Raw genomic sequence first — 25467 nt, 5'->3', positions numbered from 1 at the left:
AGAAAGGCAAGATAGATACATGAGGGAAAAAGGAATGGAAGGATATGGTGATAGGGTGAAAGAAACAAGAAAGACCTGGATTTATATCACGCCTTCCATGACCACCGGACGCCTCAAAGCGCTTTGCAGCCAATGATGTACTTTTGGAGCGCAGTCAGTGTTGTAATGTGGGAATGTTGTGAGGCGAGTTGGAGAGTGGGATTGGGGGGAGGGTGGGGGTTGCTGGTGTGGAGCATGAACACTGTGGATCACCGAACGGCCTGTTTCGGTGCATTAAATTCCATGTACATTAGACTTTTCCTTCAGTATGACACAAAATCAAACTTTTCTCCCTCTTGCAGATTGTGATATACCAGCGTTTGAGAAAATTGGGAAGGGTGGGACGTACCCACGAAGGTATCACATCTCGTACCATCACCACGACTACAGCGACGGTGAGCACAAGCCAGGCCCATCCCCGACAACAATACTGGTTCAACCCTCATTCCCCAGTGTGTGATACTGGGTGTTTAACCCCTCGATTCCCCAGTGTGTGATACTGGGTGTTTAACCCCTCGATTCCCAGTGTGTGATACTGGGTGTTTAACCCCTCGACTCCCAGTGTGTGATACTGGGTGTTTAACCCCTCCATTCCCCAGTGTGTGATACTGGGTGTTTAACCCCTCGACTCCCAGTGTGTGATACTGGGTGTTTAACCCCTCGATTCCCCAGTGTGTGATACTGGGTGTTTAACCCCTCCATTCCCCAGTGTGTGATACTGGGTGTTTAACCCCTCGATTCCCCAATGTGTGATACTGGGTGTTTAACCCCTCCATTCCCAGTGTGTGATACTGGGTGTTTAACCCCTCCATTCCCCAGTGTGTGATACTGGGTGTTTAACCCCTCGACTCCCAGTGTGTGATACTGGGTGTTTAACCCCTCGACTCCCAGTGTGTGATACTGGGTGTTTAACCCCTCCATTCCCCAGTGTGAGATACTGGGTGTTTAACCCCTCGACTCCCAGTGTGTGATACTGGGTGTTTAACCCCTCCATTCCCCAGTGTGTGATACTGGGTGTTTAACCCCTCAATTCCCAGTGTGTGATACTGGGTGTTTAACCCCTCGACTCCCAGTGTGTGATACTGGGTGTTTAACCCCTCGACTCCCAGTGTGTGATACTGGGTGTTTAACCCCTCGATTCCCCAGTGTGTGATACTGGGTGTTTAACCCCTCGATTCCCAGTGTGTGATACTGGGTGTTTAACCCCTCGACTCCCAGTGTGTGATACTGGGTGTTTAACCCCTCGACTACCAGTGTGTGATACTGGGTGTTTAACCCCTCGATTCCCAGTGTGTGATACTGGGTGTTTAACCCCTCGATTCCCCAGTGTGTGATACTGGGTGTTTAACCCCTCGACTCCCAGTGTGTGATACTGGGTGTTTAACCCCTCCATTCCCAGTGTGTGATACTGGGTGTTTAACCCCTCCATTCCCAGTGTGTGATACTAGGTGTTTAACCCCTCCATTCCCAGTGTGTGATACTGGGTGTTTAACCCTCCATTCCCCAGTGTGTGATACTGGGTGTTTAACCCCTCGATTCCCAGTGTGTGATACTGTGTGTTTAACCCTCCATTCCCCAGTGTGTGATACTGGATGTTTAACGCCTCGATTCCCCAGTGTGTGATACTGGGTGTTTAACCTCTCCATTCCCAGTGTGTGATACTGGGTGTTTAACCCCTCCATTCCCAGTGTGTGATACTGGGTGTTTAACCCCTCCATTCCCAGTGTGTGATACTGGGTGTTTAACCCCTCGATTCCCAGTGTGTGATACTGGGTGTTTAACCCTCCATTCCCCAGTGTGTGATACTGGGTGTTTAACCCCTCCATTCCCAGTGTGTGATACTGGGTGTTTAACCCCTCGATTCCTCCAGTGTGTGATACTGGGTGTTTAACCCCTCCATTCCCCAGTGTGTGATACTGGGTGTTTAACCCCTCGACTCCCAGTGTGTGATACTCGGTGTTTAACGCCTCGATTCCCAGTGTGTGATACTGGGTGTTTAACCCCTCGATTCCCCAGTGTGTGATACTGGGTGTTTAACCCTCGATTCCCCCAGTGTGTGATACTGGATGTTTAATCCCTCGACTCCCAGTGTGTGATTATGGGTGTTCAACCCCTCGATTCCCCCAGTGTGTGATACTGGGGAGTATGTTTAACCCCTTGGGGAAGAGTGACCATAATATGGTGGAATTCTGCATTAGGATGGAGAATGAAACAGTTAATTCAGAGACCATGGTCCAGAACTTAAAGAAGGGTAACTTTGAAGGTATGAGGCGTGAATTGGCTAGGATAGATTAGCGAATGATACTTAAGGGGTTGACTGTGGATGGGCAATGGCAGACATTTAGAGACCGCATGTATGAACTACAACAATTATACATCCATATCTGACGGAAAAATAAAAAAGGGAAGGTGGCTCAACCGTGGCTATCAAGGGAAATCAGGGATAGTATTAAAGCCAAGGAAGTGGCATACAAATTGGCCAGAAATAGCAGCGAACCCGGGGACTGGGAGAAATTTAGAACTCAGCAGAGGAGGACAAAGGGTTTGATTAGGGCAGGGAAAATAGAGTACGAGAGGAAGCTTGCAGGGAACATTAAGACGGATTGCAAAAGTTTCTATAGATATGTAAAGAGAAAAAGGTTAGTAAAGACAAACGTAGGTCCCCTGCAGTCAGAATCAGGGCAAGTCATAATGGGGAACAAAGAAATGGCAGACCAATTGAACAAGTACTTTGGTTCGGTATTCACTAAGGAGGACACAAACAACCTTCCGGATATAAAAGGGTCAGAGGGTCTAATAAGGAGAAGGAACTGAGGGAAATCCTTATTAGTCGGGAAATTGTGTTGGGGAAATTGATGGGATTGAAGGCCGATAAATCCCCAGGGCCTGATGGACTGCATCCCAGAGTACTTAAGGAGGTGGCCTTGGAAATAGCGGATGCATTGACAGTCATTTTCCAACATTCCATAGACTCTGGATCAGTTCCTATGGAGTGGAGGGTAGCCAATGTTTCCCCACTTTTTAAAAAAAGGAGGGAGAGAGAAAACAGGGAATTATAGACCGGTCAGCCTGACATCGGTAGTGGGTAAAATGATGGAATCAATTATTAAGGATGTCATAGCAGTGCATTTGGAAAGAGGTGACATGATAGGTCCAAGTCAGCATGGATTTATGAAAGGGAAATCATGCTTGACAAATCTTCTGGAATTTTTTGAGGATGTTTCCAGTAGAGTGGACAAGGGAGAACCAGTTGATGTGGTGTATTTGGACTTTCAGAAGGCTTTCGACAAGGTCCCACACAAGAGATTACTGTGCAAAGTTAAAGCACATGGGATTGGGGGTAGTGTGTTGACGTGGATTGAGAACAAGTTGGCAGACAGGAAGCAAAGAGTAGGATTAATGGGTACTTTTCAGAATGGCAGGCAGTGACTAGTGGGGTACCGCAAGGTTCTGTGCTGGGGCCCCAGCTGTTTACATTGTACATTAATGATTGAGACGAGGGGATTAAATGTATTATCTCCAAATTTGCGGATGACACTAAGTTGGGTGGCAGTGTGAGCTGCGAGGAGGATGCTATGAGGCTGCAGAGTGACTTGGATAGGTTAGGTGAGTGGGCAAATGCATGGCAGATGAAGTATAATGTGGATAAATGTGAGGTTATCCACTTTGGTGGTAAAAACAGAGAGACAGACTGTTATCTGAATGGTGACAGATTAGGAAAAGGGGAGGTGCAATGAGACCTGGGTGTCATGGTACATCAGTCATTGAAGGTTGGCATGCAGGTACAGCAGGCGGTTAAGAAAGCAAATGGCACGTGGGCCTTCATAGTGAGGGGATTTGAGTACAGGGGCAGGGAGGTGTTACTACAGTTGTACAGGGCCTTGGTGACGCCACACCTGGAGTATTGTGTACAGTTTTGGTCTCCTAACTTGAGGAAGGACATTCTTGCTATTGAGGGAGTGCAGCGAAGGTTCACCAGACTGATTCCCGGGATGACGGGACTGACATATCAAGAAAGACTGGATCAACTGGGCTTGTATTCACTGGAGTTCAGGAGAATGAGAGGGGATCTCATAGAAACGTTTAAAATTCTGACGGGTTTAGACAGGTGAGATGCAGGAAGAATGTTCCCAATGTTGGGAAAGTCCAGAACCAGGGGTCACAGTCTAAGGAGTAAGCCATTTAGGACCGAGATGAGGAGAAACTTCTTCACCCAGAGAGGGGTGAACTGTGGAATTCTCTACCACAGAACGTTGTTGAGGCCAATTCACTAAATATATTCAAAACGGAGTTAGCTGTAGTCCTTACTACTAGGGGGATCAAAGGGTATGGCGAGAAAGCAGGAATGGGGTACTGAAGTTGCATGTTCAGCCATGAAACTCATTGAATGGCGGTGCAGGCTCGAAGGGCCGAATGGCCTACTCCTGCACCTATTTTCTATGTTGCTATTCCCCCAGTGTGTGATCCTGGGTGTTTAACCCCTCGATTCCCAGTGTGTGATCCTGGGTGTTTAACCCCTCGATTCCCAGTGTGAGATACTGGGTGTTTAACCCCTCCATTCCCAGTGTGTGATCCTGGGTGTTTAACCCCTCCATTCCCAGTGTGTGATCCTGGGTGTTTAACCCCTCGATTCCCAGTGTGTGATACTGGGTGTTTAACCCCTCGATTCCCAGTGTGTGATACTGGATGTTTAACCCCTCGATTCCCAGTGTGTGATCCTGGGTGTTTAACCCCTCGATTCCCAGTGTGTGATACTGGGTGTTTAACCCCTCGATTCCCAGTGTGTGATACTGGGTGTTTAACCCCTCGATTCCCAGTGTGTGATACTGGGTATTTAACCCCTCGATTCCGTATGCTAGTGTTGCATTATTTCTCATTGACTGTTGGCTTCCCTCCCCCGGCGGGCGTTGACCTCTGCTGGTGTCTGGCTCCATGGAGGCTGCGATTGTTTCGGTATCTCGCACAGGTCATTCCTCCGGAGCCTGCCCAGACAGCGAATGTTACTGTCCTGTTGTAAAGGGGATGAGGGGGTGCATCGTTGCCGGACCCAGTCCTGTCCTCATTGTCCACTTCACACCATAAGCTCACTGGCTGGTGATGAGGTGCACAAACCCTGGCTACCCCCACCTGTCTCCTCGCCCAGGGGCACTGACCTCGAGAGCAACTAACTGCAGGATTCTGCTCTGTGTAATTCATGATCAGTGATGTCTGTTTAATCACACGTCTGTCTTGGCAGCAATTCAGATTTATCTCTCAACTAGTTTTCAGTATTTCTGATAGTTTTGAAAAGTTGGTTCATTGTGGCATCTACGTAAATATTTTAAGCTCAAAAATCTGTACTGAGACACAGAGTATCCGACTGAGACGTGTGAATGGTCTCCCTTTCCCTTTCAAATGTGGATTGACCTGTTGCACACTTCCAGCATTTTTAAATGATTTTTTTTGTTAATTTCAATTTTGTCTGAATATTTGTGTGGGACGTGGGTGAAGTTCAGGTGCCGGTGGTCACCAGCGAACACTGCTGTGGTGTGGCATGGGTCAGATGTGGAGCAAAGCTCCCTCAGCAATGTGCCTCATCCCCAGCCTCACAACAGTGTCCCGACTCCACACGTGTGTGATCCCCATTACCTGTAAGTTTGTGGCCTCTCTTGGTTCTGTGGATCCGTGACCTCTGAGCTATGGGGCCCTAACTCGCTGTAGGTGGGACCCGCAGCAGACAGACACGCCGCTGTGCTGCGCTTCAACCACTCTACCATTGGGGTCAGGGAAGCCCAGGCCCTGACACCCCTCTGCCATGCCGGAGTTCACTGCTTGCGCCGTTTTTAACGTCTCTCCCTCCGCAGGTCGTAAAACGTTCCCCAGGGCTAGACGGACCCACGGAAACACTTTCCGCTCTCCAGTCAGCTTCAGTCCCACGGAGCACTCGCTGAGCACCAGCAGTGGCAGCAGCATCTTCACTCCGGAGTACGAAGACAGCAGGATGAGGAGAAGGGGAAGCGACATCGACAATCCAACGCTGTCTGTGATGGACATCAGTCCCCCCAGCCGTTGTAAGATTCACCGTTCGCTCAATGCACTGCGGGGGGTGGGGGGAAGGGAGAGGGCAGGTTACCTCACACCTTGTCTTACATAAGAAATAGGAGCAGGAGTAGGCCATTCGGCTCCTCGAGCCTGCTCCGCCATTCAATAAGATCGTGGCTGATCCGATCATGGACTCAGCTCCACTTCCCTGCCCGCTCCCCATAACCCCTATCGTTTAAGAAACTGTCTATTTCTGTCTTAAATTTATTCTATTCAATGTCCCAGCCTCCACAGCTCTCTGAGGCAGCGAATTTCACAGATTTACAACCCTCTGAGAGAAGAAATTTCTCCTCATCTCTGTTTTAAATGGGTGGCCCCTTAGTCTAAGATTATGCCCTCTAGTTCTAGTCTCCCCCATCAGTGGAAACATCCTCTCTGCATCCACCTTGTCAAGCCCCCTCATAATCTTACACTTTTCGATAAGATCACCTCTCATTCTTCTGAACTCCAATGAGTAGAGGCCCAACCTACTCAACCTTTCCTCATAAGTCAACCCCCTCATCCCTGGAATCAACCGAGTGAACCTTCTCTGAACTGCCTCCAAAGCAAGTATATCCTTTCATAAATATGGAAACCAAAACCGCACGCAATATTCCCGGTGTGGCCTCACCAATACCCTGTATAACTGTAGCAAGACTTCCCTGCTTTTATACTCCATCCCCTTTGCAATAAAGACCAAGATACCATTGGCCTTCCTGATCACCTGCTGTACCTGCATACTAACCTTTTGTGTTTCATGCACAAGCACCCCCAGGTCCCGCTGTACTGCAGCACTTTGCAATCTTTCTCCATTTAAATAATAACTTGCTCTTTGATTTTTTTTCTGCCAAAGTGCATGACCTCACACTTTCCAACATTGTTCTCCATCTGCTAAATTTTTGTCCACTCACTGAGCCTGCCTCTGTCCTTTTGCAGGTTGTTTGTGTCCTCCTCACACATTGCTTTTCCTCCCATCTTTATATCGTCGGCAAACTTGGCTATGTTACACTCAGTTCCTTCTTCCAAGTCATTACTATAGATTCTAAATAGTTGGGTCCCAGCACTGATCCCTGCGGCACCCCGCTAGTTAGCTAGAAGCATAGAAAATAGGTACAGGCCTACTAAGATCATGGCTGGTTGCCAACCAGAGAATGAACCATTTATCCCGACTCTCTGTTTTCTGTTAGTTAGCCAATCCTCTATCCATGCTAATATATTATCCCCAACCCCGTGAACTTTTATCTTGTGCAGTTACCTTTTATGTGGCACCTTGTCAAATGCCTTCTGGAAGTCCAAATACACCACATCCACTGATTCCCCTTTATCCACCCTGTTCATTACATCCTCAAAGAACTCCAGCAAATTTGTCAAACATGACTTCCCCTTCATAAATCCATGCTGACTCTGCCTGACCGAATTTTGCTTTTCCAAATGTCCTGCTACTGCTTCTTTAATAATGGACTCCAACATTTTCCCAACTGCAGATGTTAGACTAACTGGTCTATAGTTTCCTGCTTTTTGACTGCCTCCTTTTTTAAATAGTGGCGTTACATCTTTTTGGGCAGTCCCCTGGAGTCGAGGGTGACTTGTTTCCACAGTAAGGTGAGTTCTAAGGTGACTGATGAGACAATGTGGGATCTACAGGCTGTGACAGGTGGGGCAGACAGTGGTTGGAGGGTCGGGTGGATGGGGGGCTTGGGGTGCCGTACGATCCTTCTTCTGTTTGTACTTGACTTCCGCGTGCTCCCGGTGAAGAGACTCGAGGTGTTCGGTGCCTTCTCCACTTTGAACTGTCTTGGGCCAGAGATTCCCAGGTGTCGGTGGGGATGTTGTATTTTTTCAAGGAGGCTTTGAGGGTGTCCTTGAAGTGTTTTCTCTGCCCACCTGGGGCTCGCTTGCCGTGATGGAGCTGGGAGTAGAGTGCTTATTTCGGGTGCCTAGTACTGGGCATGCAGGCATTGTGGCCTGTCCATCGGAGCTGATCGAGCGTGGTCAATGCCTCGATGCTGGGGACGTTGGCCCGAGAGAGAATTCTGAAGGTGCGCCTATCCTACCTCGGGATAAGGGTTCGGCCAATTAGGACCGAGAAAAGGAGACATTTCTTCACTCAGAGGGTAGGAATCTTTGGAATTCTCTACCCCAGAGGGCTGTGGAAGCTCAGTCGTTGACTGTATTCAAGGCTGAAATCGAGAGATAGAGGGAGAGGATGTAGAAGATCAGCCATGATCTTATTGAATTGGAGCAGGTTCGAGGGGGGCGTATGACCTACTCCTGCTCCGATTTCTTATGTTCTTATGTTCTCTGGGTTACTGCTCCAGTAACATAACCACCGCACTCCTGTAGCCATTGAGGAGGCAACGTACTACTGTTGAAAGTGTAGCCAGTGTTGTTTCTGTGGGTGACTTGAATCAACAATTGCCCCCTTGTCCCCACATGGAGAGTTGTTGGGGGTGGAATTGATCTCCGGCGGTACTGTGAAACCGGCGACAGCAGATCGGCAGCCAATGCAGGCACAGTGTAAAACAGGCTGCCGATTGGCTATCGCTGTAACGTGCTGGCACGATGATGATCAGCTTCACTCCCTGTTTGCCCTTCAGCAAATGGATCCTCTCCCCACATGGCAAAGATCAGGAACACACAGGGGCCCGGAGGTACCCCATAGCCTTCCATTACATCACCAGGCTTCTGTTTGCTGCATCGTTCTGTTCCCAGCTCACACCCCATTTCGACAACATCCCACACAAGAGATTAATGTGCAAAGTTAAAGCACATGGGATTGGGGGTAGTGTGCTGACATGGATAGAGAACTGGTTGTCAGACAGGAAGCAAAGAGTAGGAGTAAATGGGGATTTTTCAGAATGGCAGGCAGTGACTAGTGGGGTTCCGCAAGGTTCTGTGCTGGGGCCCCAGCTGTTTACATTGTACATTAATGATTTAGAGGAGGAGATTAAATGTAGTATCTCCAAATTTGTGGATGACACTAAGTTGGGTGGCAGTGTGAGCTGCGAGGAGGATGCTATGAGGCTGCAGAGTGACTTGGATAGGTTAGGTGAGTGGGCAAATGCATGGCAGATGAAGTATAATGTGGATAAATGTGAGGTTATCCACTTTGGTGGTAAAAACAGAGAGACAGACTATTATCTGAATGGTGACAGATTAGGAAAAGGGGAGGTGCAACAAGACCTGAGTATCATGGTGCATCAGTCATTGAAGGTTGGCATGCAGGTACAGCAGGCGGTTAAGAAAGCAAATGGCATGTTGGCCTTCATAGCGAGGGTATTTGAGTACAGGGGCAGGGAGGTGTTGCTACAGTTGTACAGAGCCTTGGTGAGGCCACACCTGGAGTATTGTGTACAGTTTTGGTCTCCTAACTTGAGGAAGGACATTCTTGCTATTGAGGGAGTGCAGTGAAGGTTCACCAGACTGATTCCCGGGATGGCGGGACTGACATATCAAGAAAGACTGGATCAACTGAGCTTGTATTCACTGGAGTTCAGAAGAATGAGAGGGGATCTCATAGAAACGTTTAAAATTCAGACGGGTTTAGACAGGTTAGATGCAGGAAGAATGTTCCCAATGTTGGGGAAGTCCAGAACCAGGGGACACAGTCTAAGGATAAGGGGTAAGCCATTTAGGACCGAGATGAGGAGAAACCTCTTCACCCAGAGAGTGGTGAACCTGTGGAATTCTCCACCACAGAAAGTTGTTGAGGCCAATTCACTAAATATATTCAAAAAGGAGTTAGATGTAGTCCTTACTACTAGGGGGATCAAGGGGTATGGCGAGAAATCAGGAATGGGGTACTGAAGTTGCATGTTCAGCCATGAAACTCATTGAATGGCGGTGCAGGCTCGAAGGGCCGAATGGCCTACTCCTGCACCTAGTTTCTATGTTTCTATAGTCGATGCATTGGTTGTAATCTACCAAAATTCCCTGGATTCTGGGGTGTCCCCACGGATTGGAAAACTGCAAATGTAACGCCCCGAGATAAAAAAGGAGGCGGACAAAAAGCAGGAAACTATAGACCAGTTAGCCCAACATCTGTGGTTGGGAAAATGCTGGAGTCCATTATTAAGGAAGCAGTAGCGGGACATTTAGAAAAGCATAATTCAATCAAGCAGAGTCAGTTTTATGAAGGGGAAATCATGTTTGCACATTTGCTGGAGTTTTTTTGAGGATGTAATGAACAGGGTGGATAAAGGGGAACCAGTGGATGTGGTGCATTTGGATTTCCAGAAGGTATTTGATAAGGTGCCACATAAAAGGTTACTGCACAAGATAAAAGTTCATGAGTTTGGGGGGAATATATTAGCATGGATAGAGGATTGGCTAACTAACAGAAAACAGAGAGTCGGGATAAATGGGTCACTTTCCAGTTGGCAAACAGTGACTAGTGCGGTGCCGCAGGGATTGGTGCTGGGGCCTCAACTATTTACAATCTATATTATTGACTTGGATGAAGGGACCGAGTGTAATGTAACCAAGTTTGCTGATGATACAAGGTCACTTTGGTGAAGTACCCGGGCGGCACCTGGGACCTGTGGAAACAGACCCAGGGAGCGGTCAACCCCTGCAGGGAGAGGAAGGGGGATCATAGAAACATAAAACATAGAAACTAGGTGTAGGAGTAGGCCATTCGGCCCTTTGAGCCTGCACCGCCATTCAATGAGTTCATGGCTGAACATGCAACTTCAGTACCCCATTCCTGCTTTCTCGCCATACCCCTTGATCCCCCTAGTAGTAAGGACTACATCTAACTCCTTTTTGAATATATTTAGTGAATTGGCCTCAACAGCTTTCTGTGGTAGAGAATTCCACAGGTTCACCACTCTCTGGGTGAAGAAGTTTCTCCTCATCTCGATCCTAAATGGCTTACCCCTTATCCTTAGACTGTGACCCCTGGTTCTGGACTTCCCCAACATTGGGAACATTCTTCCTGCATCTAACCTGTCCAAACCCGTCAGAATTTTAAACGTTTCTATGAGATCCCCTCTCACTCTTCTGAACTCCAGTGAATACAAGCCCAGTTGATCCAGTCTTTCTTGATAGGTCAGTCCCACCATCCCGGGAATCAGTCTGATGAACCTTCGCTGCACTCCCTCAATAGCAAGAATGTCCTTCCTCAAGTTAGGAGACCAAAACTGTACACAACACTCCAGGTGTGGCCTCACCAAGGCCCTGTACAACTGTAGTAAAACCTCCCTGCCCCTGTACTCAAATCCCCTCGCTATGAAGGCCCACATGCCATTTGCTTTCTAAACGCCTCCTGTACCTGCATGCCAACCTTCAATGACTGATGTACCATGACACCTAGGTCTTGTTGCACCTCCCCTTTTCCTAATCTGTCACCATTCAGATAATAATCTGACTCTCTGTTTTTACCACCAAAGTGGATAACTTCACATTTATCCACATTATACTTCATCTGCCATGCATTTGCCCACACACCTAACCTATCCAAGTCACTCCTCAGCCTCATAGCATCCTCCTCACAGCTCACAATGCCACCCAACTTAGTGTCATCCGCAAATTTGGAGATACTACATTTAATCCCCTCGTCTAAATCATTAATGTACAATGTAAACAGCTGGGGCCCCAGCACAGAACCTTGCGGTACCCCACTAGTCACTGCCTGCCATTCTGAAAAGTACCCATTTAGTCCTACTCTTTGCTTCCTGTCTGCCAACCAGTTCTCAATCCACGTCAGCACACTACCCCCAATCCCATGTGCTTTAACTTTGCACATCAATCTCTTGTGTGGGACCTTGTCGAAAGCCTTCTGAAAGTCCAAATATACCACATCAACTGGTTCTCCCTTGTCCACTCCACTGGAAACATCCTCAAAAAATTCCAGAAGATTTGTCGAGCATGATTTCCCTTTCACAAATCCATGCTGTCTTGGGCCTAGAACATGAGAACATAAGAATTAGAAACAGGAGTAGGCCATCTAGCCCCTCGAGCCTGCTCCACCATTCAACAAGATCATGGCTGATCTGGCCATGGACTCAGCTCCACTTACCCGCCCGCTCCCCGTAACCCTTAATTCCCTTATTGGTTAAAAATCTATTTCTCTGTGACTTGAATACATCCAATGAGCTAGCCTCAACTGCTTCCTTGGGCAGAGAATTCCACAGATTCACAACCATCTGGGAGAAGAAATTCCTTCTCAACTCGGTTTTAAATTGGCTCCCCCGTATTTTGAGGCTGTGCCCCCTAGTTCTAGTCTCCCCACCAGTGGAAACAACCTCTCTGCCTCTATCTTGTCTATCCCTTTCATTACGTTAAATGTTTCCATAAGATCACCCCTCACCCTTCTGAACTCCAACGAGTAAAGACCCAGTCTACTCAATCGATTATCATAAGGTAACCCCCTCATCTCCGGAATCAGCCTAGAGAATCGTCTCTGTACCCCCTCCAAAGCTAGTATATCCTTCCTTAAGTAAGGTGACCAAAACTGCTCGCAGTACTCCAGGTGCGGCCTCACCAATACCCTATACAGTTGCAGCAGGACCTCCCTGCTTTTGTACTCCATCCCTCTCGCAATGAAGGCCAACATTCCATTCGCCTTCCTGATTACCTGCTGCACCTGCAAACTAACTTTATGGGATTCGTGCACAAGGACCCCCAGGTCCCTCTGCATCTCAGCATGTTGTAATTTCTCCCCATTCAAATAATATTCCCTTTTACTGTTTTTTTTCCTCAAGGTGGATGACCTCACACTTTCCGACATTGTATTCCATCTGCCAAACCTTAGCCCATTCGCTGAACCTATCTAAATCTCTTTGCAGCCTCTCTGTGTCCTCTACGCAACCCGCTTTCCCACTAATCTTTGTGTCATCTGCAAATTTTGTTACAATACACTCTGTCCTCTCTTCCAGGTCATCTATGTATATTGTAAACAGTTGTGGTCCCAGCACCGATCCCTGTGGCACACCACTAACCACCGATTTCCAACCCGACTCTCTGCTTTCTGTTAGCCAGCCAATTCTTAATCCTCTGACTCCGCGTACCTTTATCTTCTGCAGTAACCTTTTGTGTGGCACCTTATCGAATGCCTTTTGGAAATCTAAATACACCACATCCATCGGTACACCTTATCCACCATGCTCATTATATCCTCAAAGAATTCCAGTAAATTAGTTAAACATGATTTCCCCTTCATGAATCCATGTTGCGTCTGCTTGATTGCACTATTCCTATCTAGATGTCCCACTATTTCTTCCTTAAATGATAGTTTCAAGCATTTTCCCCACTGCAGATGGTAAACTAACCGGCCTATAGTTACCTGCCTTTTGTCTGCCCCAATTTTTAAACCGAGGCGTTACATTAGCTGCTTTCCAATCCGCTGGTACCTCCCCAGAGTCCAGAGAATTTTGGTAGATTATAACGAATGCATCTGCTATAACTTCCGCCATCTCTTTTAATACCCTGGGATGCATTTCATCAGGACCAGGGGCTTGTCTACCTTGAGTCCCATTAGCCTGTCCAGCACTACCCCCCTAGTGATAGTGATTGTCTCAAGGTCCTCCCTTCCCACATTCCTGTGACCAGCAATTTTTGGCATGGTTTTTGTGTCTTCCATTGTGAAGACCGAAGCAAAATAATTGTTTACGGTCTCAGCCATTTCCACATTTCCCATTATTAAATCCCCCTTCTCATCTTCTAAGGGACCAACATTTACTTTAGTCACTCTTTTCCGTTTTATATATCTGTAAAAGCTTTTACTATCTGTTTTTATGTTTTGCGCAAGTTTACCTTCGTATTCTATCTTTCCTTTCTTTATTGCTTTCTTAGTCATTCTTTGCTGTCGTTTAAAATTTTCCCAATCTTTTAGTTTCCCACTAACCTTGGCCACCTTATACGCATTGGTTTTTAATTTGATACTCTCCTTTATTTCCTTGGTTAACCACGGCTGGTTATCCCTTCTCTTGCCGCCTTCACTGGAATATATTTTTGTTGAGCACTATGAAAGAGCTCCTTAAAAGTCCTCCACTGTTCCTCAATTGTGCCACCGTTTAGTCTGTGTTTCCAGTCTACTTTAGCCAACTCTGCCCTCATCCCACTGTAGTCCCCTTTGTTTAAGCATAGTACGCTCGTTTGAGACATTACTTCCTCACCCTCAATCTGTATTACAAATTCAACCATACTGTGATCACTCATTCCGAGAGGATCTTTTACCAGGAGATTGTTTATTATTCTGGTCTCATTACACAGGACCAGATCTAAGATAGCTTGCTCTCTTGCAGGTTCTGTAACATACTGTTCTAAGAAACAATCCCGTATGCATTCTATGAATTCTTCCTCCACGCTACCCCGTGCGATTTCATTTGACCAATCGATATGTAGGTTAAAATCCCCCATGATTACTGCCGTTCCTTTTTCACATGCCTCCATTATTCCCTTGATTATTGCCCGCCCCACCGTGTAGTTATTATTTGGGGGCCGATAAACTACGCCCACCAGTGACTTTTCCCCCTTACTATCTCTAAGCTCCACCCACAATGATTCAACATTTTGTTCATTAGAGCCAATATCGTCTCTCACAACTGCCCTGATATCATCTTTTATTAACAGAGCTACCCCACCTTCTTTCCCTTCATGTCATCTCTTTCCAAATGCGCTGCTATGACATCCTTAGTAATTGATTCCATCATTTTACCCACTACCGATGTCGGTCTATAATTTCCTGTTTTCTCTCCCTCCTTTTTTAAAAAGTGGGGTTACATTGGCTACCCTCCACTCCATAGGAACTGATCCAGAGTCTATGGAATGTTGGAAAATGATTGTCAGTGCATCCGCTATTTCCAAGGCCACCTCCTTAAGTACTCTGCGATGCAGTCCATCAGGCCCTGGGGATTTATCGGCCTTCAATCCCATCAATTTCTCCAACACAATTTCCCGACTAATAAGGATTTCCCTCAGTTCCTCCTCCTTACTAGACCCCCCGACCCCTTTTATATCCAGAAGGTTGTTTGTGTCCTCCTTAGTGAATACCGAACCAAAGTACTTGTTCAATTGGTCTGCCATTTCTTTGTTCCCCGTTATGACTTCCCCTGATTCTGACTGCAGGGGACCCACGTTTGTCTTTACTAACCTTTTTCTCTTTTCATATCTATAGAAGCTTTTGCAATCCGTCTTAATGTTCCCTGCAAGCTTCCTCTCGTACTCTATTTTCCCTGCCCTAATCAAACCCTTTGTCCTCCTCTGCTGAGTTCTAAATTTCTCCCAGTCCCCGGGTTCGCTGCTATTTCTGGCCAATTTGTATGTCACTTCCTTGGCTATAATACTATCCCTGATTTCCCTCGATAGCCACGGTTGAACTATGTCTGCAGCCACTTCTTTTAAGACCCTAATACTCCTGTAAATTTTCGCTCACCTGACCCCCACCCAATTAGTTTAAAGCCCTCTCCACAGCCCTAGTTATTTGATTCACCAGGACCCTAGTCTAAGTGGAGTCCGTCCCAACGGAACAGCTCCCTCATACCCCAGTACTGGTGCCAGTGCCCCAGGAACCAAAACCCATTTCTCCCACACCAGTCTTTAACTCTCTGATCTTATTTATCCTATGCAAATTTTCTCGTGGCTCAGGTAGTAATCCAGAGATTATCATCTTTGTGTTTCTGCTTTTTAATTTGACCCCTTGCTGCTCATAATCCTTCAGCAGAACATCTTTCTTTGACCTACCTATGTTGTTGGTACCCACGTGGACCACGACAACTGGATCTACCCCCTCCCACTCCAGGTCTGAGGGGATGTCCTTAACCCTGGCACCGGGCAGGCAACATAGCCTTCGGGACCCACGCTCCCGGCTGCAGAGGACTGTATCTATCCCCCTAATGATACTCTCCCCTATGACTGCAATGTTTCTTTTTACTCCCCCCACTTGAATGGCCCCCTGTACCACGGTGCTGTGGTCAGTTTGCTCATCCTCCCTGCAGTCCCTGCTCTCGTCCACACAGGGAGTCAGAACCTCGAACCTGTTGGACAAGAGCAAGGGCTGAGGCTCCTCCATCACTACCTCCTGGATCCCCATACCTTCCTCACTTGTAGTCACACCCTCCTGTCCCTGACCATGGATTGAATTTGAATTAATTACTCTAATTGGTGTGACTAGCTCCTGGATCGTGGCGTCCAGGTAACTCTCCCCCTCCCTGATGTGTCGTGGTGTCCGCAGGTCGATTCCAGCTCAACGCGGAGCCAAAGTTCCTCGAGCTGCAGTCACTTGTTGCAGATGTGGTCGCTGTGAACCTCAGTGGTGGCCACCAGCTCCCACATGGTGCAGCAGCAACACATCGCCTGCCCTGCCATCTCTACTGTAATTAATTACATTTCGTTTTTAGTTATTAATTCCGGCCCCTAATTTAAGCCTCTTAATTTAAAGCAAGAAAAGAGAGAAAAACTCACCAACCAATCGCGTCCCTACCTTCCTGTGATGTGGAATGCAGTCGCCCTGTTCCCCTCTGTCGCCCTCTCTTACCTGCTTGTCACTCCGTGCGGGGCTCTGTGCTGCTTTTATGCTCCGCTGCCGCCGGTGTTGTTCCCACACAGATCCGGGGTGTCGGAGCTCTGTGCTGGGGTTGTAGCGGAGCAGGACAGCCTGACAGTCGATGAGGTGTTGCACTCCTGGCGAGTGTTTGACTGTAAAGCAGAGGCAATGTCACTACCTGATGTTCTGTGAGGGCGGTCAACACGCGGGACAATCAGCACGTTGCTGCTTTCTCATTCATCACAACAAACTTATTTTTTTGTAGCTCCGAGAGCGCCCACGAATTGGAGATTGGGCAAGCTGCTGGGCCAGGGGGCATTCGGCAGGGTTTACCTGTGCTACGATGCAGACACGGCAAGAGAACTGGCAGTGAAACAGGTTCAGTTTGACCCAGACAGTCCGGAGACTAGCAAGGTGAGAGTGCTGGAGGGAGTGCATGAGAGGCGTGGGGGGTGGGGGGGCTGTGCTGGGTATTGGGGTGGTGGGCGGTGGGGGAGGGGGCTGTGTTGATGGGGGGATGTGTTGATGGGGGGGGCTGTGTTGATGGGGGGAGGCTGTGTTGATGGGGTGCTGTGTTGATGGGGAGATGTGTTGATGGGAGGGGCTGTGTTGATGGGGGGGGATGTGTTGATGGGGGGGGATGTGTTGATGGGGGGGGGGCTGTGTTGATGGGGAGATGTGTTGATGGGAGGGGCTGTGTTGATGGGGGGGGTGCTGTGTTGATGGGGGGGGTGCTGTGTTGATGGGGGGGGTGCTGTGTTGATGGGGGGGTGCTGTGTTGATGGGGGGGGGGGCTGTGTTGATGGGGGGGGGGCTGTGTTGATGGGGTGCTGTGTTGATGGGGGGGTGCTGTGTTGATGGGGGGGGCTGTGTTGATGGGGGGATGTGTTGATGGGGGGGGTGCTGTGTTGATGGGGGGCTGTGTTGATGGGGGGGGGCTGTGTTGATGGGGGGATGTGTTGATGGGGGGGGCTGTGTTGATGGGGGGGGGGGCTGGGTTGATGGGGGGATGTGTTAATGGGGGGGTGCTGTGTTGATGGGGGGATGAGTTGATGGGGGGGGATGTGTTGATGGGGGGGGATGTGTTGATGGGGGGATGAGTTGATGGGGGGGGATGAGTTGATGGGGGGGGCTGTGTTGATGGGGGGCTGTGTTGATGGGGGGATGTGTTGATGGGGGGGTGCTGTGTTGATGGGGGGGGCTGTGTTGATGGGGGGGGGATGTGTTGATGGGGGGGGCTGTGTTGATGGGGGGGTGCTGTGTTGATGGTGGGGGCTGTGTTGATGGGGGGGGGGGATGTGTTGATGGGGGGGGCTGTGTTGATGGGGGGGTGCTGTGTTGATGGTGGGGGCTGTGTTGATGGGGGGCTGTGTTGATGGGGGGCTGTGTTGATGGGTGGCTGTGTTGATGGGGGGATGTGTTGATGGGATGTGTTGATGGGGGGATTTGTTGATGGGATGGGGGCTGTGTTGATGGGGGGGGGGATGTGTTGATGGGGGGGGGGGATGTGTTGATGGGGGGGGGGGATGTGTTGATGGGGGGGGGGGATGTGTTGATGGGGGGGGGGGGATGTGTTGATGGGGGGGGGGGATGTGTTGATGGGGGTGGGGATGTGTTGATAGGGGGGGGGGCTGTGTTGATAGGGGGGGGCTGTGTTGATGGGGGGGGGCTGTGTTGATGGGGAGGCGGCTGTGTTGATGGGGGGGTTGTGTTGATGGGGGGGGGGCTGTGTTGATGGGGGAGGGGGGCTGTGTTGATGGGGAGGGGGCTGTGTTGATGGGGGATTTATGATGGGGGGGCTGTGTTGATGGGGAGGGGGCTGTGTTGATGGGGGGATGTGTTGCTGGGGAGCTGTGTTGATGGGGGGGGGTGCTGTATTGCTGGGGTGCTGTGTTGATGGGGGGTGCTGTGTTGATGGGGGGTGCTGTGTTGATGGGGGGTGCTGTGTTGATGGGGGGCTGTGTTGATGGGGGGCTGTGTTGATGGGGGGGGCTGTGTTGATGGGGGGGGGGGGGCTGTGTTGATGGGGGGGGCTGTGTTGATGGGGGGGCTGTGTTGATGGGGGGCTGTGTTGATGGGGGGCTGTGTTGATGGGGGGGTGCTGTGTTGATGGGGGGGGGGGGCTGTGTTGATGGGGGGGGCTGTGTTGATGGGGGGCTGTGTTGATGGGGGGGGCGGTGTTGATGGGGGGGGCTGTGTTGATGGGGGGGTGCTGTGTTGATGGGGGGGGGGGGGGGCTGTGTTGATGGGGAGATATGTTGATGGGGAGATATGTTGATGGGAGGGGCTGTGTTGATGGGGGGGGGGGCTGTGTTGATGGGGGGGGCTGTGTTGGGGGGATGTGTTGATGGGGGGGGATGTGTTGATGGTGGGGGCGCTGTGTTGATGGGGGGGGGGGGGCTGTGTTGATGGGGAGATGTGTTGATGGGAGGGGCTGTGTTGTTGGGGGGGGGGGGCTGTGTTGATGGGGGGGGTGCTGTGTTGATGGGGGGATGTGTTGATGGGGGAGGGGCTGTGTTGATGGGGGAGGGGCTGTGTTGATGGGGGGATGTGTTGATGGGGGGGCTGTGTTGATGCGGGGGGATGTGTTGATGGGGGGGGTGCTGTGTTGATGGGGGGATGTGTTGATGGGGGGGGGGCTGTGTTGATGGGGGGCTGTGTTGATGGGGGGGGCTGTGTTGATGGGGGGGGGGGCTGGGTTGATGGGGGGGATGTGTTAATGGGGGGGTGCTGTGTTGATGGGGGGATGTGTTGATGGGGGGGGCTGTGTTGATGGGGGGGGCTGTGTTGATGGGGGGGGCTGTGTTGATGGGGGGCTGTGTTGATGGGGGGCTGTGTTGATGGGGGGCTGTGTTGATGGGGGGCTGTGTTGATGGGTGGATTTTTTGATGGGGGGGGCTGTGTTGATGGGGGCTGTGTTGATGGGGGGGGGGGGATGTGTTGATGGGGGGGGGGGATGTGTTGATGGGGGGGGGGATGTGTTGATGGGGGGGGGGATGTGTTCATGGGGGGGGGATGTGTTCATGGGGGGGGATGTGTTGATAGGGGGGGGGCTGTGTTGATGGGGGGGGGATGTGTTGATGGGGGGGGGGATGTGTTGATAGGGGGGGCTGTGTTGATGGGGGGGGGGATGTGTTGATAGGGGGGGCTGTGTTGATGGGGGGGGGCTGTGTTGATGGGGGGGCTGTGTTGATGGGGGGATGTGTTGATGGGGGGTGCTGTGTTGATGGGGGGGTGCTGTGTTGATGGGGGGATGTGTTGATGGGGGGGGGCTGTGTTGATGGGGGGGATGTGTTGATGGGGGGGGCTGTGTTGATGAGGGGGTGCTGTGTTGATGGGGGGGGCTGTGTTGATGGGGGGATGTGTTGATGGGGGGGGAAGCTGTGTTGATGGGGGGTGGGCTGTGTTGATGGGGGAGGGCTGTGTTGATGGGGGGGGCTGTGTTGATGGGGGGGCTGTGTTGATGGGGGGGGGCTGTGTTGATGGGGGGGCTGTGTTGATGGGGGGGCTGGGTTGATGGGGGGCTGTGTTGATGGGGGAGGGCTGTGTTGATGGGGGGGGCTGTGTTGATGGGGGGGGCTGTGTTGATGGGGGGGGCTGTGTTGATGGGGGGATGTGTTGATGGGGGGTGCTGTGTTGATGGGGGGGGATGTGTTGATGGGGGGGTGCTGTGTTGATGGGGGGGGGCTGTGTTGATGGGGGGATGTGTTGATGGGAGGGATGTGTTGATGAGGGGGGGATGTGTTGATGGGGGGGGAGCTGTGTTGATGGGGGGTGGGCTGTGTTGATGGGGGAGGGCTGTGTTGATGGGGGGGGATGTGTTGATGGGGGGGGGGCTGTGTTGATGGGGGGGCTGTGTTGATGGGGGGGCTGGGTTGATGGGGGGCTGTGTTGATGGGGGAGGGCTGTGTTGATGGGGGGGGCTGTGTTGATGGGGGGGGCAGTGTTGATGGGGGGGGCTGTGTTGATGGGGGGGTGTGTTGATGGGGGGTGCTGTGTTGATGGGGGGTGCTGTGTTGATGGGGGGGGATGTGTTGATGGGGGGGTGCTGTGTTGATGGGGGGGGGCTGTGTTGATGGGGGGGGCTGTGTTGATGGGAGGGATGTGTTGATGAGGGGGGGATGTGTTGATGAGGGGGGGATGTGTTGATGGGGGGGGGAGCTGTGTTGATGGGGGGTGGGCTGTGTTGATGGGGGAGGGCTGTGTTGATGGGGGGGGATGTGTTGATGGGGGGGGTGGCTATGTTGATGGGGGGGCTGTGTTGATGGGGGGGCTGGGTTGATGGGGGGCTGTGTTGATGGGATGTGTTGATGGGGGAGGGCTGTGTTGATGGGGGGGGGGCTGTGTTGATGGGGGGGGTGGCTGTGTTGATGGGGGGGGTGGCTGTGTTGATGGGGGGTGGCTGTGTTGATGGGGGGTGGCTGTGTTGATGGGGGGGCACTGTGTTGATTGGGGGGGGCTGTGTTGATGGGGGGGGGGGCTGTGTTGATGGGGGGGGGATGTGTTGATGGGGGGCTGCTGTGTTGATGGGGGGCTGTGTTGATGGGGGGATGTGTTGATGGGGGGGTGCTGTGTTGATGGGGGGATGTGTTGATGGGGGGGGGGCTGTGTTGATGGGGGGATGTGTTGATGGGGGGGGGGGCTGTGTTGATGGGGGGATGTGTTGATGGGGGGCTGTGTTGATGGGGGGGGCTATGTTGATGGGGGGCTGTGTTGATGGGGGGGGCTGTGTTGATGGGGGGGCTGTGTTGATGGGGGGGCTGTGTTGATGGGGGGGCTGTATTGATGGGGGGGCTGTGTTGATGGGGGGCTGTGTTGATGGGGGGGGCTGTGTTGATGGGGGGATGTGTTGATGAGGGGGGGGGGGATGTGTTGATTGGGGGGGGGGATGTGTTGATGGGGGGGGGGCTGTGTTGATGGGGGGGGGGCTGTGTTGATGGGGGGATGTGTTGATGGGGGGGCCGTGTTGATGGGGGGGGGGCTGTGTTGATGGGGGGGCCGTGTTGATGGGGGGGCCGTGTTGATGGGGGGATGTGTTGATGGGGGGATGTGTTGATGGGGGGGATGTGTTGATGGGGGGCGGATGTGTTGATGGGGGGGGGTTGTGTTGATGGGGGGGGGGTTGTGTTGATGGGGGGGGTTGTGTTGATGGGGGGGGGGCTGTGTTGATGGGGGGGGGATGTGTTGATGGGGGGGGGCTGTGTTGATGGGGGGATGTGTTGATGGTGGGGGGATGTGTTGATGGGGGGGGCTGTGTTGATGGGGGGGGCTGTGTTGATGGGGGGGGGGCTGTGTTGATGGGGGGATGTGTTGATGGGGGGATGTGTTGATGGGGGGGCCGTGTTGATGGGGGGGGGGCTGTGTTGATGGGGGGATGTGTTGATGGGGGGGATGTGTTGATGGGGGGGGGTTGTGTTGATGGGGGGGGGGGCTGTGTTGATGGGGGGGGGATGTGTTGATGGGGGGGGGGCTGTGTTGATGGGGGGATGTGTTGATGGTGGGGGGATGTGTTGATGGGGGGGGCTGTGTTGATGGGGGGGGGCTGTGTTGATGGGGGGGGGGGGGCTGTGTTGATGGGGGGATGTGTTGATGGGGGGGATGTGTTGATGGGGGGGGGGGTTGTGTTGATGGGGGGGGGGGGGTTGTGTTGATGGGGGGGGGGGGTTGTGTTGATGGGGGGGGGGGGTTGTGTTGATGGGGGGGGGGGGTTGTGTTGATGGAGGGGGGGGGTTGTGTTGATGGGGGGGGCTGTGTTGATGGGGGGGTTGTGTTGATGGGGGGGGAGGCTGTGTTGATGGGGGAATGTGTTGATGGGGGGGGGATGTGTTGATGGGGGGGGGATGTGTTGATGGGGGGGGGGCTGTGTTGATGGGGGGGAGGCTGTGTTGATGGGGGGGGGGGCTGTGTTGATGGGGGGATGTGGGGAGCTGGCGGGACGTTCAGGATGTTATGGAGGTTTGAGTTATTGTAAATGAAGTGATGTTTAAAATATGCATCTTGCTGTGTATTTGCCCGTTCTGTATGCTGCACCCATTGGACTCTCTGACTGAGAGCAATATTGTGATTATTTTCAGGAGGTGAATGCCCTTGAATGTGAGATCCAGTTATTGAAGAACCTGCACCACGAACGGATTGTCCAGTACTACGGCTGTTTGAGGGACCCTCAAGAGAGAACTCTTTCTATCTTTATGGAGTATATGCCAGGGGTAAGCCTAAAGGACATACCGGATATTGATAGTGATGCCGTGTCTTCCCTGACTCCACTATTTGACAAGTAATCTGGAAACCACAGGTGGGTAAGTTTAACATCAATGGTGAACAAAGACACTGAGAGAGCACTTGGAAAAGCTGAACTTCAAAAAGGAGAGCTGGCATGGGTTCAGGAAATGGAGCCTGTGCATTTTGAAGATATTACCCTCATCGAAGACAGGGGGTGATGCAGTTGATTTATATTTGGATATTCAGGAAGCTTTTAATGAGATTTGACATTGGCAATAAATGCTCAAAGGTATGGAGTCCCAGAATAATCGGCAATGTGTCAGGCTGGCTACAAAATTAGCATCAAAACACGACACAAAGCTGGAGAATGAGTGGGGCCTATTAGAGACCACAAAGGAAATCTGTGTGTGGAGGCAGAAGATGTGGGTATGATTCTTAATGAATATTTTGCATCTGTTTTCACAAAAGAGAGGAGCGATGCAGACTTTACAATGAGGGAGGAGGAATGTGAAATATTAAACAAGATAAACATAGTGAGAGAGGAAGTATTAAGGGGCTTAGCAGCTTTGAAAGTGGATAAGTCCGCAGGTCCGGATGAAATGTGTCACAGGCTGTTGAGAAGCAAAAGAGGAAATAGCAGAGGCTCTGACCATCATTTTCCAATCCTCTCTGGCTACAGGTGTGGTGTCAGAGGACTGGAGGACTGCTAATGTTGTACCTTTGTTTAAAAAGAGAGAAAGGGATAGACCGAGTAATTACAGGCCAGTCAGCCTAACCTCAGTGGTGGGAAAATTATTGGAAAAAATCCTGAGGGACAGGATAAATCTTCATTTGGAAAGATGTGGATTAATCAAGGACAGTCAGCATGGATTTCTTTAGGGAAGGTCGTGTCTGACTAACTTGATTGAATTTTTTGAGGAGGTAACCAGGAGGGTCGATGAGGTCAGTGTGTACGATGTAGTGCATATGGATTTTAGCAAAGCTTTTGATAAGGTCCCACATGGCAGACTGGTCACGAAGGTAAAAGCCCATGGGATCCAGGGCAAAGTGACAAGTTGGATCCAAAATTGGCTCAGAGGCAGGAAGCAAAGGGTAATGGTTGATGGGGGTTTTTGTGACTAGAAGGCTGTATCCATTGAGTTTCAGTGCTGGGTCCCTTGCTTTTTGTGGTATATATCAATGACTTGGACTTGAATCTTGGGGGTATGATTAAGAAGTTTGCAGATGACACTAAAATAGGCTGTGTGGTTGATAATGAAGAAGAAAGCTGCAGACTGCAGGAAGGCATCAATGGACTGGTCAGAGGAGCAGAACATTGCCAAATGGAATTCAATCCGGATAAGTGTGAGGTAAACATTTGGGGAAGTCTAACAAGGGAATACGCATTATCTTATGTTTCGATAAGATCACCTCTCATTCTTCTCAACTCCAATGAGTATAGGCTCAACCTACTCAACCTATCCTCATAAGTCAACCCCCTCATCTCCAGAATCAATCCAGTGAACTTTCTCTGAACTGCCGCCAATGCTTCCTTAAATACAGAGACCAAAACTGTATGCAGTACTCCAGGTGTGGCCTCACCAATACCCTGTACAGTTGTAGCAGGACTTCTCTGCTTTTATACTCTATCCCCCTTGCAATAAAGGCCAACGTTCCATTTGTCTTCCTGATTACTTGCTGTACCTACATACTAACTTTTTGTGTTTCATGCACAAGGACCCCCAGGTCCCTCTGTACTGCAGCACTTTGCAATTTTTCTCCATTTAAATTATAATTTGCTTTTTATTTTTTTTGCCAAAGTGGATAATCTCACATTATACTCCATCTGCCAAATTTTTACCCACTCACTCAGCCTGTCTGTATCCCTTTGCAGATTTTTTGTGTCCTCCTCACAATTTGTTTTCACACCCTCATCATCATCATAGGCAGTCCCTCGGAATCAAGGAAGACTTGCTTCCACTCTTAAAATGAGTCCTTAGGTGGCTGTACAGTCCAATACGAGAACCACAGTCCCTGTCACAGGTGGGACAGATAGTCGTTGAGGGAAGGGGAGGTTGGGACAGGTTTGCCGCATGCTCCTTCCACTGCCTGCGTTTGATTTCTGCATGCTCTCGGCGATGAAACTCGAGGTGCTCAGGGCCCTCCCAGATGCACTTCCTCCACTTAGTGCGGTCTTTGGCCAGGGACTCCCAGGTGTCGGTGGGGATAGAAACATAGAAAATAGGTGCAGGAGTAGGCCATTCGGCCCTTCGAGCCTGCACCACCATTCAATAAGATCATGGCTGATCATGCAACTTCAGTACCCCTTTCCTGTCTTCTCCCCATATCCCCTGATCCCTTTAGCCGTAAGGGCCACATCTAACTCCCTTTTGAAAATATTCAATAAACTGAACTCAACAACTTTCTGTGGTAGAGAATTCCACAGGATCACAATTCTCTGGGTGAAAAAGTTTCTCCTCATCTCGGTCCTAGATGGCTTACCCCTTATCCTTAGACTGTGTCCCCTGGTTCTGGACTTCCCCAACAGCAGGAACATTCTTCCAGCATCTAATTTGTCCAATCCCGTCAAAATGTTATATGCTTCTATGAGATCCCCTCTCATTCTTCTAAATTCCAATGAATACAAGCCTAGTCGATCCAGTCTTTCTTCATATGTCAGTCCT

At 50.6% G+C, this 25467-nt stretch overlaps 1 protein-coding gene across 1 annotated transcript in view; it reads left to right on the top strand.

Moving 5' to 3' along the window:
* Positions 1-25467, top strand: part of map3k2 (mitogen-activated protein kinase kinase kinase 2) — a 213076-nt gene that overhangs the window by 154430 nt on the left and 33179 nt on the right. The window contains exons 11-14 of the mRNA XM_070875119.1: positions 342-434; positions 5883-6089; positions 16851-16999; positions 22660-22791. Of these exons, the coding sequence (XP_070731220.1) occupies positions 342-434; positions 5883-6089; positions 16851-16999; positions 22660-22791 (581 nt within the window). The remainder of the gene's footprint in view (positions 1-341; positions 435-5882; positions 6090-16850; positions 17000-22659; positions 22792-25467) is intronic.

The sequence above is a fragment of the Pristiophorus japonicus genome, chromosome 3 (assembly GCF_044704955.1).
Source record: "Pristiophorus japonicus isolate sPriJap1 chromosome 3, sPriJap1.hap1, whole genome shotgun sequence".
In the NCBI taxonomy this organism is placed as follows: Eukaryota; Metazoa; Chordata; class Chondrichthyes; family Pristiophoridae; genus Pristiophorus; species Pristiophorus japonicus.
Note: the sequence above shows the minus strand (reverse complement) of the source record. Positions and strands in the feature narration are given on the sequence as shown.